We start from the raw sequence: 14271 nt of genomic DNA on the forward strand, positions 1-14271 counted from the left end.
AAAGAAGTTACATACACAAAAAGAATATGAATACTATCTATTTCTTTCTTTTTTCATCTTAATAGCATCTATCTTTACAAAGCATGTGTGCAACTCTCTAACAGCATAGGTCTGCCACACCGAGAGAAAGCATTAATCAAATCCCATATCCTATTTCAAAAATCTGAAGAGGCAGAAAATACGAGTTGAGATATAGAGAAACAGGTAGCTGGTAACTGCATTAATGAAAGAATGTCCCAAACCAATTAAATATGCTGACAGTCAGAGCAGCTGTTAAACACTGCATCAAAAACTAGAATCATGCTTCTTTCTTTAGCAGGGAAGACAGGCTTTAAATTAGTGATTTTTCAAATTAATAACAAAATTATTACGCTGTTGCATGCTACCTTGCAAAAGTAGGATCAGTAGTATCTGGATATATGACAGCACAACATAAGTTCAAAGTACATCATAAAACAGTGCCCATGCAATATATGTCCTAACTCATAGTGCAAATACACTGGTAGAGTATTTTACATCGTGAATTTCAAACACAGCCATTTTTATAAGGCCAACGACAATGTTGTGTTAAGGCTCTAACATCAATGTGCGCAACACCTATAAAGGGACAGCCTTGGAAAAACCTCATCTCCTCAGTCTATAACCTGTTTCCCAAACGCACACGAGAAGTAAATGGCTTTCAAATGGAGAACAGACCAGACAGTAACTTCACGTAAATTGAGTATCAACTTCGCTGAAGCCAAATCGGCGTGAGCTCAGAGGAATTCCTTCATTAACAGCAGAGATACTTACCAATTCCATCAGGTGGGAAGTGGTCGTTCTGGTTATGATGATGGACCTTGCCCTTTAAAAGGAAAAACAATCACAATAATGCTTTGTATTCTTATGTAAGCGAGAGTTTTTTATTTCAAGGAACATTATAATTAAATATAAAATAGACTTTGAAAGAAGTTAGTCCAACATTTCATTCTTACACATTCAACTGTCCAGTTCTATCACCTGACTATGAATTAATGAAGTTGGACATTAAATACCACTAATTCAATTAATCACTAGGTCGTTACCAGTCCCTCTGGGGATACTCCCTCCCAAGGCCTGTGTTAGATGCAAGGAGAGTTACAGCCAGCTACTGTCAGTTTCTTTTCTCACTATTTTATAATTTACCACTGTCTCACTTCTTTTAGGAGCAGCACCTGGTACTAACGTAACTCTCCATATTCCTCTTCCATGGCAGCTCTTAGTGGCAGAATGATCCATTTTCTTTTCCAGGTTTCAACTCAAGAACCTTGGAGACAAGTAGCTGCCACCAGTTTTACTCCATTGCTCATCCAGCCTCATTAGATTTTGTCTCCCCACCCCATCCCATGTATCTGCTTCTGGACTTTGGCCCCTTAGTGACTGCTCCTCCAAAAGTCCAATAGAGTAGAGTCAAGAACCAGAGTACGCTGGAGAAACTGTTTTTCCTTCGTGAATTGTACATTAGAAAAGGATGTTAACAGAACTGAGTTATCCCTCCTACATGCTCATGAGTTTACAGCATCAACTAATTAGTTAATATTCACAAACTGTGAGCACACATTCAAATGCCAGTATGCTCTTAAGTCTTTTGCAGGATAGGAATACCTTACTTAATCTGGACCTAAGTACATTCACAAGTTTAAAATAAATCTTAAAAGTCTTTCATGCTGCAAAACTTTTCTTGCCCAGGAGATAAGTCTGGGCATTTTTCCAGCGGTCTGAGCAAATTAGTCAGGGTACAAAGACAGGTTGTTTGACAATGTTGACTCATGCATAAACCAGATGAAAGAACCAGTCTCTGAATTTTCTTCTCGTTTTCAAAATGAATTATTGAAAAATAAAACAATAATTGCTTTTCATTGTAGTACTTAAACAAAAGAAACCTGTTTATTCACTAAAGAGAGCAAGATTCAGTCTAAAAATGTAGAGGAGCTACATGCCTTAATCACTCGTGGTTAGTACAAGGCATTTCTGTATCTGTTATGCTGTCAGTTAACATCAAGCTGTATGTGCAGACGTCTAACGAATCTCTGTTCTACCTACCATACTTGTATGTCATAGGGGCCACATTTTTAAAACCGAAATAGCAAATAATTACATAAATTCATAAGAACAGCTGTCCTGTTGAACCAGAGCTTCAGCACGTAACGATATCGCATTGGTAACTGTAAGTCAACTGGGGCCATTTGTAAGTTGGGGAAGGGAGGGGTTGGCTTTCTTTTGTCTTTTTCTTTCAATAGCTTTGGTGGCTTAATGACTTCATTATAGTCTATTAATGACTAAACCATTATCGTTTCTCAAAGACTTCCAGACCAAGGTTCACTTCCCTACCCATCTACAGAACACCTAAACCTACTCTTTAACTGATGGTGACTGAGAGCACTGGAGCACAGATACATTCAGTTTCCTCTAAAAACCTGCTCCAACTTCAGAGTACAAAAATCCTCGTTACATAAGGCACTTAGAGGAAACTCAGACCAAGATTTAGGTGACTTCAGGCAGTTAACAGCCGCATCGCTCCTAGGATCCCCCTTTAGAGAACAGACAGGAGAAGAGAGTGTTCTTCAGAGAATTAATCAGGCCTGCGGTCCTCACTGACTGTATAAAGTATCTGGGATGACAATGGATCCCGACAAAGTGCCTGAACCCTGGCCGCAAAGCTGGAGCAGAGGCAGTGAGCGGGAGATGGGCAGAGTTGTAAGATTCAGAGCCTAATTTACTATACGCTATCGACCCTGCAGGAAGCTCCGAGTTCTGAAAAACTTTCATCACCGTTAATTGAGGCTGTGCCTCTCCATCTCTGCTGTCCCTCCCGCAGTTCCACCGTCCCCGGCCAGGCCACACCAGGCAGGCGCAGGCAGGTGCCCCCCCAGACATGGCTGCCATGAGGCACAGCAGGCCACAGCCAGCCAGCTCCATGTTAGCTGTTCGCTTCTCAGAGACAGGACTGACTTCTTTAAAAAATAAACAGCAAAGAGGTTTTTTGTGTCCCTGCATAAATCCAAGAGCAATGTGGCTGAATAAGAAGATGCCGTTTTTACAAAATCACTTTTCACCACATGTGAAAAACAAGGCCTGAACTGCACGGCTGTCCACAAACTCACCACAAAACACTGCGTCAGAGGCTGTTCTCATTTTTTCACTACACAATACACCAGTGCTAGGTTCTTAATCTTTCATCTTTTAATGTTAACTCTTGTAGTTAGGAGGTCTAACATAGGCAAAGCTAACCATCTGCTTTTAACACTTGAGCAAAGGGACGTGTATCGCTTATCCCAGACATTTTCTGAGTGTGTTTGTGTATTACCTGCTCGCTTCACTGCTGCTACTGCACATGCTAGCTGTCAATTGCATTCAGAGGGAAGAGGTTTCATTTTAATTATGATATAGGTGGTTAAAACACTTCAGATCTTAAACTGAAAATACAGTGCTGGCAGTTTGAAAGTGTCTCTCTTGATTTCTCCAGCACAAGTGCCTAGTTTACTAACAAACTGGAAGAAAAATAAACACAACAGTCTTTTCACAAGGCTCTCACTTCCCCCACCCACTCCCTTTTTAGTTTGTTTTTGATTATTTTTTTTTAAATGTACTATATCTGCATTTTCAAATACTTTTCTTTCATTTTAGGAAACAAAAAATATTAATAGTGATGTTCTATTATTAAAGAAAACGCATCCAAGGCTGAAGCCCTCATGAAAAATGAGAGCGCAGCAATGACTTTTTAAAGCCAATAATTTTTTAATTCAGGGTTTTCTGTAAGCCTAGTGTTTTGACACATGACTAGATGCTTTAGAAATCTGGTGTTTGTTTCAGAGAGTAATGCATCTTGATGAAGAAACCAAATGTTCTCACTTACAAACACTCTTTTGGGAAGGACTGCCAAAGGCAAGGCTTTCCTTTTTGTACTGTTAAAGTTAAAAAGCCTGTCGTAAAAATTTCATTTAAATGATGCAGCCTGCAACAAAAATCCAAAGCTATGGAAAATATGTACATTTCTTCCTTCTTGTACAACAGAATTCATCACGAAGCTGACAACCTGCATTTTAGTTGCATCTCTATAAACACAATTTAATTAAATTATAACTCAAATGATTTTGAAATAAACTACAAAGAACTATTAAAATGGAATTGATTACAAATATCTCACCGCCAAAAAAAGCTCCAAAATTTAGTTTTATTCTTTATCATCCTAAAGAACATATGTATTTTCATCACTTTTTTATCTGCTTTTATAAAAACCGATGATAAAATTACCACTGAGTGGTAATTTCATCTCTCTGCCCTCTTGATGCTAATGAAATTTGGCCTTCTGAAGGACATTATCAGTGAGCTAATCTATGCAATATACTGTTTTACAACATATTTTTAATTAAATCAAACAATTATCTTGCATAAGTCCTTGAATTTCAAATGTGATTTTTAGATCAAACCAAATCACATTTGGCTATCATTTTGTGGTTTCCTTACGCTCCCTGCCACTGTCTACATCAACCCGCTGTTTCTCAGGGTACAGTCCGAGCACAAGCTGCTCGGCACAGGGATCGCCTCTGTTCGCCTTATCTGAATGCTGAGGCCACAATCCACGGCTGAAGTTCGTCAAGGTTATTGCAACACAGGCAACGAACATACCACAGTGACCCAAGATATACATTTTAGTGTGGACACAAGGCCTGGACAACCCCAAGCTATATTGCCAAATCCTGTATTACCATACAAGCCTACAGCTTTCACTTGAAAATGCCGAGGATCCCTCTGGAATTTGCTTTCATATCTGATCATATTGATGCCATTTTAAAATAACAGCTCGTTCCATAAACCTTTTATATCATTTCTCAACAGGCATTTCTACATTCACTTTCACTTTCTGACAAAATTCACGATTGGTAAAACTTTACCTTTGGTGGTGACTGCTGTTGTTTGGTGGTATTTGCTGAATGTTGATGCCGAAGAGCTCGGGGGATAAACTCAGGGGCCAGTGGGTTCAACACATAAGTTTTCTTTAACTCCAAAGCTTCCAACTGAGCTTTGATCTGTTCAAATGTGATACCGTGGAGACTTTCATTCTCATGACATAGGGCAATAAACCTTTCCCAAAATTTCCTATGGAAATAATTTTTAGAAACGATAAAAAGGAGTAAGACTCGATAGCTGTTGTTAAAATTAAAACAGATTTAACACAACTGTGTGGCATGTTTATTTTTCCTGTATGCTCATTTTACACACCAAGCCATCCATCCTGCAACCTGATCCACACATCTGAACCCCACAGCATAATGCAAAGCACCTCTGTCACTTAAAATGGACGTACTGCTCTGTCCGTGTGTATCAGATCACAGCACTGGGTGTATGTCACATTTAACAGTAATGTCACGGACAGGTCTAACTTGGATTTTTTTCCTAGAAGACCAAACACAATGCTTAAAATTATGGAAAGCATGTGATTTATGGAATTTATTAAAGCTCAAAGAGTCACAGGGATTATCCCAGAAGATGCCAAAAAGATTCTATGAATTTAGACAGATCATTCAATTCCAGTGTCACAAATATCAAAGTTGAGATATACCCTCAAAACTACTCTTGTGAAACACCCAAGAGTCACGTGAAGACTAACACGTCAGGAGTATCTGGAGATCTTTGAGATCCTCCGGTGGAAAACAAATACAACCATAGATTTTATTGCATGTCAGATATTTCTATAAAGCATAAAAGAAATTTCAAGCCAGAAAGACAACCATCAGACGACACGTGACCTTCTCTCTGAAAATTCCGTATCCAACTTTTTGGAGGGTGGAGGGGTTATTTAAACCATGTCAGAAAAGAATACTCCCACCTGTCTTCTGCTTTGTCATGACATGTCTTTCTGTTGCTTATAAAAAATGTCTTTACGTTTTTAATATCCACAGCAGGATCTATACAAAAGTTTTTACACTTATGATGATTTTATTTACGTTTTTACCCTCAAAGGAACTTTTGGTGGTGAAGTTACTTGAGCTTAAGAGATATTTAAATAAGATCTGAAGGTGTCACTTTAAAAAAAACTGATTGAGCTGTTCTCTTTCAAAAAAACCAAGAGTAATGAAAGTTATTGTAAAGGTGTTCTTGACTACGGCTCATTCTAGTTCACCCTTCATTAATAAGGGCTGGCCGATAAGCAAGTTATTTCAGTGTTGTCTCCCCAAAACCTGTAAAATGAGAGATCGCTGCACGCTAATTTTAAGAGCAGCATCACATTTTGCTGAGTAGCTGACCTTTGTGGAAAAGCATACATGTCCTTCTTGCAAGAATACTGTAATGTTACTGATGTATTTAAGAATTCAAAATAGTTTTCTCTAAACCCCCGTCTTCTGTTGTGCTTTTGTAGAGGCAAGAAATGCTCTTTTAAAATTCAGGATGCAAGATGGCCCTTTTTCTGCATTTCGCTGTAAGGCAAATATGTCTTGCAAGGTTTTAAGTGAGGATTAAAAACCAAAATTAAATACTTCACTGGGGTGCTTTAATGATGGAACTCCCTCTGATTAATCAATTCAGTCACCAAACCTACTGCCAAGTACCACAAATCCACTGAGACCCATCCACTTTTGCTTAAAATGCCCCAAGCAGTCTCTCTACACATGGAACACTTGTACTGGGGTGTAAGAACAGAGAATAAAATACTGCTGTCTCTGTCTTACAGTGTGCTCTGCAGTTTAAAGGGAGTGTCTGCCAAAACAGCCCTGTCTAGTCCGATTGTAACACACAGAAATGTAATGATTACCCTGGGCATACTTCACAAAGCTCTCTACAACTATCATTACAGAGTCTTGACTCACTTTGACAGGTATTAGAATATTTATAAAATTCAAGTACTCTCTAAACTTTTTTGAGGTCTGTTTTTCCTAACGAAATGTCACTTCTTTCAGACTTCTATGCTCCTGTTGTACTAAAAAAGAACCATCTTTCCAGCAGCATGCCTGAGCCCCTCCAGCACTATTTTCAAAGAGTGAATGCTCAATTATTCAGTGAAACAAGACAATGGTGTATTAAAGAGAAAGCTTGAGATACATCTTAATAAAGCTCCAGTGCTCCTTGTTTCTTAATTATCTTTTTGTTTTATAATTTTGAACAGCTATACATTATATAAACAGCTGCTGGTCTTCGAAAGGCAAATTCAATCCCTTACTGCCAAGACTGTAACTTACGTACCATGCTGATAGCCTATGCTTGTATTTTAGTAAGTTTTTGCATGCCCTATTTCAGATATCTTGAAGGAGTCATACTTGGAGAAACTGCTGAGCCCCCACATTTGACAATTAGGTCCCCTTTCGGTATCTACTTTAAAACCTCAACACTCAGGCTTACGTGAAAATTCAAGAGATTATCTTCCCCACTAGGATGTAGAGAGAATAAGAGATACGGTCATTCTCCAACAAAACCTGTATTTAGACAGGTGGTGAGAGGACCAGTAACGGTCTAGGTGCTGGCTGGGCTAACTAGGGACTAACTAACTCTCAGACTTAGTTAATGTTCACTGCACATCCTGAAACCCAATAGTAGGGAAGAGAGGCAAAATTTATCAACTAAGAGTAATTTCTGAACAAGCGGTAAGAGAAATCTCTGTCAGCACAGCACGGCAGCCTCTACAGCTAAAAGTCATGTGTCTCTGCAGCGTAAGTGGAGAACCAGAGACTGCCCCAGACGACAGGAACAGACACCCATCAGCTGTGGATCGAGGGCTCGGGAGGCACAGAGCTCCTGCTCACCAGGTAGCTACGTAAACCAGACCACGTCTAAAAAAACCAAGCAGTTAATGGGGAAAGTGAAATAAACCCACAAGCATTATTTCTCTTTTAGTAAGATGTTATGAGCAGTTCAGAGCAGATCACTGTATTAATGTATGGATACTCCAGACGTGTCCCCAGCAGGTAAGTGGTTAAATTCAGGTTACGTTTCGTAAATGCAGTAAACAAAGGTTGGGTTTCCATTTGGGTTTTTCAATTCTTATCTTTGAAAAGCACATCCATTTTCAATGCAGTAGAAGAATACTGCTCAGGAAAGTAGAATACGACATAGATGTAACAACTGACTAATACGTATTTTTAGCTGTATTATAATAATGTAGTCAGTGCAATGTTTCCTCTCTTCGAGAAATAAGCCTCAGGGTTTATCTCTGATCACCTCAACATTTCAGCTCCTCCATCAAAAAAAGAAACCTTTGAAGAACAAGAACTTGGTATCCTTAACAACAGTGTTCACATCTCTCAGCATTTTCCACATTTCTTCATTTAAGTCTATAAAAAGTAAATTCACTCAAATCTTAATGAGTTTTTTCCTAGTGTCATGAAGAGATACAAAAACATAAATAATGGTTTTCAAGTCTTCTGCCTTCTGCCTTTATATGCCATAATATTCAACTTTAAAATACATTATATCACAATCTTTAACTCCAAATTATGTATTAATTTTATTTATATATAAAATTGTAATAGGTATACAAAAAAAACCCCACCACTAGAAAATAAAATGAAGCATCTTCAATTGTTACTGTCAAGTAAAAATTAGAGCAACTATAAATATATCAAACAACAGTTTATCAATGACCAGTTGGCAGGTATCTCACACTTTTTCTCTAGAGGTTGATATAGATGGTGACACTGTGACCCCTTGATAAAAGGTAAAACCAGAATGAAACAAAAGAAAAAAAAAAAAAACACACCAAAAAACCCAAAAACCTCCAGAAAAAAAAAGCCTCCCCTCTCCTCCCCGTCAGCAAGACTGATGAGGGGACAGAGTGGCCCTTGCACAACTGGACGCTTCCAGCTCCAGAGAGCCTCGGGAGATGGCAGGGCAGGCATTCCCGACACTGCCCGGGCTGCGCAGGGCTGCAGCTGCCCGCTCTGCCCGAGGCTCAGCTTCGGCAGCGCGCTGTGCCCCAGCTGAAATCCCGCCTGCGCTCGAGCCTCTGCCAGAGTTGGGAACCAACTAATGCTTTACCGTCTTCATGGTTTCTATGGATATAAGCGTGAAGAATTTCAATTTCATTACACAGTTATTTTAAGGGTTTAAATATATTGTGTCTCATTTGGCACCTAAAAGAACATCCATCATTTTACTGACTCCATCAGTCATAGATAAACACATTTCCTACTAACCTCAGCTCCGATTAACTAAGGAACATATATAAAGTACCTGCATCTTCCAATGGAACATAAAGCAATAGGATCTCCCACCACAGCTACCAAGGATTGTGCTCTTGTAATGGCAGTGTTGAGAAGTTTGTAATTAGACAGAAAACCATAATCCAAGTCTTCTGTTGAATCCTCCAGTAACTGCTCTTTCCGTTTAATTGGCGTTTGCTTATGTTTGCACGTATGCCGTGTTCGTACTGTGCTGAGAAACAAAACTCTAAACTGTTTTCCTAAAATGAAACAAAAAACAAACATCTGAGATAACAGTAGCTATTTCTGAGAGCAACACAATCAGACCGTTGCACACGTCAGCCAGATTTCACACCTAGACACTCCGAAGAACTGAGAGCTACCCTTCACATGAAGAGCTTTATGCAAGAATAATAAGATTTAAAAATTTCAAGAGATGCACTATAAATAGCACATGCTATTACAGGAATATTTCCTCTTTAAAAACCTTATTTTTCATCTTGATATTAATCACTCCAGAACTTTCTGAAATGCTAATTATCTTTACAATGCTGCCAATCAGCCAATAACAAATCTCAAATTTATTTATTCTGCCTTTAAAAAGTTCTGGACGTTCTTGTTTCATATTGAAAAATTTCTCACACATACAAATATCTACCCTGAAAAAACAGAACACACCACTCACTGTCACTCAGTTACTCTCTCATCTTCCTTTGTTTAGTACTGACTCAAAGTGCAACCTAGCAACAGGCTATGCCTACACCAAATTCCTGTTATCAATGTGATCCCAAGAACAAATACCTAAATTAGTGGACCCCTTTGTACAGTCTATTCCACAAACACAAAAAAATCAGTAAAACACTTTGAGGCTAAAGCCTTGTTACCTTTTCATTTGGAACTCTGGTTTTCCCCTTACAATAAAAATCCATCCGTTTGCACGTTTTTCACTCAATCAATTTATTTTTTAAGTAAGCTTGAACTTAATTTTGAAAAAAAAGATAAGTCTCACATCCATGATTTTATGGCTTTGGTATTTAACGTTGGAATAACATCCAGTCAGCGTACTTGCCAGTTTCGTTTTGATATATTAGTTTTTATGGGCTATATCACAGCTCTCCTTTTGTTCTGATCGTTTCAAGATTATTTTAGTAAGTCTTACTTAACTTCACCAGTCACATTTTTTACTTCCTTAGCATATCTTTGAGACACATAACTATTACTTACCCTGAACATTTAGCACTCTCTCTACGCTGACATCAGACAGTCTTTTTTTCCGAAGTTCAGCCCGAATTCTGAACACTTGATCAGCGTAAGGCGTTACCACACCTATACTGCCGTCATCCAACTTGCCCCAGGCAACAGGCCATTTTCTTCTTAATTCTTCAACACGCTCTACTACTTCAAACACCTTAAAAGAAAGTCAGAATTCTTAAAAGTATACGCCACTGAAGATCATTCTTTGATATGGAGAGAGAATTTGAATGTTAAAGCCCTAAAACATTTACATGCGACAGCACTACAGAGCCTTACTGAACAAGCAATAATACTGTTGTATTCTATAGTGATACTCTAAAATATCATGTATTAAACCAATGCAATTACTATACGCCACCTTTTCATAATCTTGAAAAAAACGTTTGCCCGCAAAAATGTCACCTTTAAAGTATAAGATGGGAAATTATATAATAATCTTAATTTTCATGCTTATGTTCTTACAAAAACGTCAAGTGGAGTAGGACCTTTCTTATCATACTTTAACTAGTTTCCATAAGTAAATATACCGCCTAAATAGGGATTATTTTATTTTTATTCTAGATTTTATACATGTCATAGTAGAGTTTGAGAACTCTAGAAAAAGAATATGCATACCAGAGTACAATCACTTCCCATTCCAAAGGATACCATCAGGACTTTCGGATTATTCATCAACTGCTAGTTCATCTCTATGAAATATGATTAAGTGTGCTACCTGAAAAGACTAATGAGTAATAAAAACTGGAAATCTCCTCCTGGGAGGAGACAGGCTCAAAAATGTTAAGTGGGACTTCTAGGGACTTTTATGGACATTTCAAGAACATGAAAAGTGATATAAATCACAACGGGTATGTACAATAGTATAAAGCACAGTAGTTCCTAACTGTTGAAAATCTGTTGTTTCACACTGACTTCTTACCATCTGAGATCTGATTATATGACACACAGACTCATTTAAGTAGATTTTTTTTTTTAAGAATTAATCTAAACTGGAACAGTTTATGGAAAAACTCGGGAATTTTTAAAAAAATCAGGCAGAAACTAGTACGGCAAAAAAATCTCTTAATCCTTAAAAAGTAACAAACAGTTTATTTTTTAAAATTTCAGATTTTCAGAGGGCAGTGAAAATATGTGGCTGTTTTTGAGCAAGTCCTGAATATAACTTTTTGCAACAAAAATTCTTGTATTTAAAAGCTAGTTCTACTGACAAAGGCTATTAGAATAAACTTTGATATCTATTAGAACTGTAGCACAGATATGACGATCTTTTGCAGGTATTTTGGTACGCTTTTGTGAAAGCATATAGCTTCTGGATATGTAGTTAGAATTAACACCATATAGGGAGATTTTAGAATTAAGACCAAAAAGGAAAAGCGCATTTTCCCCAATGAATATTTAATATAGGTACCAATGAACCATAACATGCCCCAGTGCAAACGTCCACTAAGGGTCAAACAGAAAAAAATCTCCCTCATCATCTGAATTTCAGTTTTTCATGTTGGTGTTTGAGCAGCTGTTGTCCTTCATTTCTGCCTGTAGCTATTAATGACTCACAATTTTCAGACAGTTATTTGGCCACTGAAGATATTTTTAGGTTTTTTACAACTTTTTTTAAATGGCAAAGCAATCCAAGTAGATTAATCAAAGCAGTCAGGTGCCTTCGGTTTTCTTTGGCAGTAATGTGTCCAGAAGTCATTGGAGCTTCTTATTTAAGTAGATATTTTAATACCTCAAAGAATGCATAACAAGTGCAGCATAGCAACAACAAAAAGGTTGAAAACTGGGCATCAGACGAACTGCACCACTATCAACAAGGGGAAACACAGACAGCTCTCCAGTGCTTCACTGCTGTAGAACGGCAACCTAACGTCAGTTAAAATTCCTCATAAGTTTAAGAAAATTAGGGATATTTCTTTGGTTTTCTTTAAACATCAAGGGCATTTCTTAAGACATATTTTTGGTGGGGAAAAAAAAAAAGGAATTGGGTCAACCCCTCCCTAACTTGAGGTGACTGGAAAAAGGCATCTTCCACCATGGAAAGCATTACCAAGTTGGGGGGAAGAGGGGAGTGTGCGTGGGATTTGTTTGGTTTTCTGTTTTGTTTTTTTTTTTTTAACTCAAAGGAATGAGAATGAAAGTAACCTTTGAAGAATGCAAATAAATCTATGTGAAACAAACATATTAAGTTCTCACTGAAAAAAATCTCATCTGCACATGACTAGTTAGAGACTGATCCTAAACATATTAAAGGAAATATGAAATGTTACTCCAGAGGACTCTTATCTGAGTGGGAACATTTCTACAACAGTCAAAGAAATCTAAGTTTTACTTCAAATTGCAGTTACTCTCAGTTGCTAAGATACATCCATCAGAATGTCACAAAAACTATCAGGAAAGACATCTGAAGAATGAGCCTGAGAGAACCATATGCAGCTCGCAATTGCAAAGAAAAAAAGAGAAGATAAATTAGTGGAAATGTTTGCTACAATTGCAATGTTCACTACTTCATGTTCAGCAAACTCCACGTTCCCTTCTCTTAGTAGAGGACAATTTATGTCTTCTACCTACACTGAGCATAAACCAATAAATTTGGGGGGAGCTTTAAGAAAAAAAAAAATAAATCAAGAATAAGGCCAAAGAAGAGTTACCTCTGCATTATTGTAAAAAGCTGTACTATTTTTTTCTTGCACATCTTCTCCCCGTGCTGTGAAGAAAGTCAAAGGGTAGAAATCTTTGTGTGCTGGCTGCTTTCCACTTGCCATCAATTTGCCTTCATAGAAAAGTTCGGATGTATAACTGTAACGAGGCAAAACAATAGAATGTGGAGTCTACATATGAGCTCACTGATAAAATATGCAAATCTCACTGCTAAAATATGCAATCACAAAATACTTCATAAGAAAAACAGAACCACTGATTACTACGCAGCATCTTCAAGTGATTTCTCTGAACTGATATTTCCATACTACAAATGGAGCAGAAGGCACTAAAAATATGCTTTTCCAACACTTTCTCTACAAAGGCAGTATTTTCTTCTAATCTAAAGCACGACAAAGTTACTAACGTTGTCACTAATGTTTCACTCAGAAGTTCTAGTGGCTTGAAACTGGGCCAAAGGAACGCTGGCTGTCTGGGACTGGTTGTACCCCAGGCCAGCTGGACAACGAGCCTGCTTACACCAGTTAGGAGTCCTTGAACTTGGAAGATAAATTTACTAAAGATTTCACGTGCACTAAGCACAATTCAGGCCAAGTGTTTGGCTTTCAAGGAAGCTCTTCGTCTGCGACCTCTACTCCAGACCAATCTATGTTGCTAGTCATCAGAAACACAACCAGAACTTAGTTCCTCTGCTGGCAGCAGGCATTACTGAAAAAGAAATGAGGCCAGCACTACCTTCATGGTGAAAAGCAGGAGGGAAGAAGCCAAACTGAACGGAACCAGACAAAAAGCCAGCAAGAAGAGACTGCAGAGCACTACTGCATGCACAACAGAGCTAAACTGATGTACTGACTGTCATCAATTAGTGAATTCTGGTATAATCTAACTTCTGAATGCTCAGCCTCCAACCTTAATGCTCTTCAGATACAGCTCTGTGGACGCAGTAACACGAAAACAGCCTGACATGAAGACAACAAAAGCAGGGGACGGTGCAGTCAGTGGGCCCATCGAGTTCTTCCAGCCTTCCCATTATTGTAGCGTAAGATGTAAATAACTGGCCGTGGAAAAGCTGAAGAAACGATCCTGCTGCCAAACAACATCAGACAGCTGCAGCCCACTGCTGCCCAGAACGGGTTTACATGGGACAATCCTGAAGAATATGCAACTCTTCTGTGGATCGAGCTGCAGCAGTCCACTGCTGCCAACA

At 38.3% G+C, this 14271-nt stretch overlaps 1 protein-coding gene across 4 annotated transcripts in view; it reads right to left on the reverse strand.

The window, feature by feature from the left end:
* The window catches only part of HELZ (helicase with zinc finger), an 89810-nt gene that overhangs the window by 14024 nt on the left and 61515 nt on the right, over nt 1-14271 (reverse strand). For all 4 annotated transcript variants that reach the window (XM_074608168.1, XM_074608167.1, XM_074608170.1 and 1 more), the window contains 5 exons: nt 13055-13202; nt 10377-10560; nt 9184-9412; nt 4914-5118; nt 793-844 (listed from right to left, as the gene is read on the reverse strand). In XM_074608168.1, coding sequence (XP_074464269.1) covers nt 793-844; nt 4914-5118; nt 9184-9412; nt 10377-10560; nt 13055-13202 — 818 coding nt within the window. The remainder of the gene's footprint in view (nt 1-792; nt 845-4913; nt 5119-9183; nt 9413-10376; nt 10561-13054; nt 13203-14271) is intronic.

Source organism: Larus michahellis, chromosome 14 (genome assembly GCF_964199755.1).
Source record: "Larus michahellis chromosome 14, bLarMic1.1, whole genome shotgun sequence".
In the NCBI taxonomy this organism is placed as follows: Eukaryota; Metazoa; Chordata; class Aves; order Charadriiformes; family Laridae; genus Larus; species Larus michahellis.